The sequence below is a fragment of the Sinocyclocheilus rhinocerous genome, unplaced genomic scaffold, assembly GCF_001515625.1.
Source record: "Sinocyclocheilus rhinocerous isolate Xijiao unplaced genomic scaffold, SAMN03320098_v1.1 C36617506, whole genome shotgun sequence".
NCBI classification, from domain to species: domain Eukaryota; kingdom Metazoa; phylum Chordata; class Actinopteri; order Cypriniformes; family Cyprinidae; genus Sinocyclocheilus; species Sinocyclocheilus rhinocerous.
The window spans coordinates 1-1390 of NW_015783937.1; the positions used below are offsets into that span (position 1 = coordinate 1).

The 1390-nt window shown below is 38.6% G+C and overlaps 1 protein-coding gene across 1 annotated transcript; it reads left to right on the top strand.

The window, feature by feature from the left end:
- Positions 1-6: 6 nt before the first annotated feature.
- Positions 7-1049, top strand: LOC107736293 (guanine nucleotide exchange factor DBS-like; the record flags this gene model as incomplete). The annotated part of the gene is made up of 5 exons (XM_016547744.1): positions 7-43; positions 163-229; positions 482-597; positions 769-838; positions 957-1049. Coding segments are annotated over exons 2-5 (339 nt in total), but the record flags the coding sequence as incomplete, so codon positions are not given.
- Between the last annotated feature and the right edge of the window lie 341 nt (positions 1050-1390).

The following is a 1390-nucleotide window of genomic DNA, read 5'->3' on the forward strand; positions in this document are numbered from 1 at the left end:
CTTCTGTATCTGAGGAGGAGGAAACCCTGGCTGTGCTGCGCAGGTCAGTCCAGGGTCAAAGGTCAAAGAGGAATGAGGGGAACACATGTGCCTTACTAGACCCCCTGTAGCGTAGTCATTAACTGAGCTTCATTGTGTGTGTGTGTGTGTGTTTGTTCACAGGCATGTAATGAATGAGTTACTAGAAACAGAAAGAGCATATGTGGAAGAGCTTATGTGTGTTCTGCAGGTGAGTGAAAAACGGTCAGTTCTTTCATAAATGAAAATCAGCTTCCATCAAGAAAATATTTTGAAACATATTCTGAAATATGTAGGACATGTCCTACACTTTTGTAGCAGGTTTTGGCCTATAAAGACCACTTGGATTTAGGAGGTGGATGTGTGTTGTGAATGTTAGAGCAAGTCTACATCAAACTCTTGATTTTAAAAGAGCCATGAAAATCCTGTTTGCCATGATATGCCCTCATTACATGTGTTATAGGGATATGCTGCAGAGATGGACAACCCCTCCATGGCTCCTCTCATCCCTGCAGCCCTGCAAAACAAGAAGGATGTGTTATTTGGGAACATGCAGGAAATTTATAATTTCCACAAAAGGTAAGCGCCATCTAGTGGTGATTCGTGAAGAGGTTAATAGTAAAGGAAGATCTGGGGGGCATGCCAGCTCTTCCTTTCTGAAATTATCTGGAGAGTAATAAAATACATCAATCATATCAAATAAACAATTCAATATTCATTTGAACCCATGTCTGTCTTGTTCTGTCTCAGAATATTCCTCAAAGAGCTGGAAACTTACACTGACTGCCCTGAGCTTGTGGGCCGCTGCTTTCTGGACTGGGTGAGTTTTATATAACTAGCAAGAAAACAAAACACGAAGTAAACTATTATGAAGAACTTTTTTGGGAGTTTTTTTTCTCTCAGCGATTCTCAGATCTTTGGTAATTGTGGTTGTTTAGATGGGGGAGCTGCAGATTTATGAGAAATACTGTCACAACAAGCCTCGTTCTGAGAGCCTCTGGAGGCATTGCTCAGACTGTGCCTTCTTCCAGGTACACACATACATATCTAACATTATACGACCATAAAAATAATACTCGCTTAGCACTATGCAGTGCATATACATTAACAATGTTCTGTATGCATGTATTAATTTAATGAACATCTACATTTGCCCGAAAGTTCACTGTGTAATATGATTTCTAACATCATCTTCTTCACTTATTATTTGATTGCACTACCATAAGAGTTTCTTACAAGATTGTATTAAGAATGCAAAAAAATAATATTGGTGAATACTATAGTGTTTTCCGTGCTTTTGTTTTAAATAATAGGTAACAAGCAATAAATACTGTGCAGAATGCAGTACTCTTGTTTTTCAGTCAAAACACAT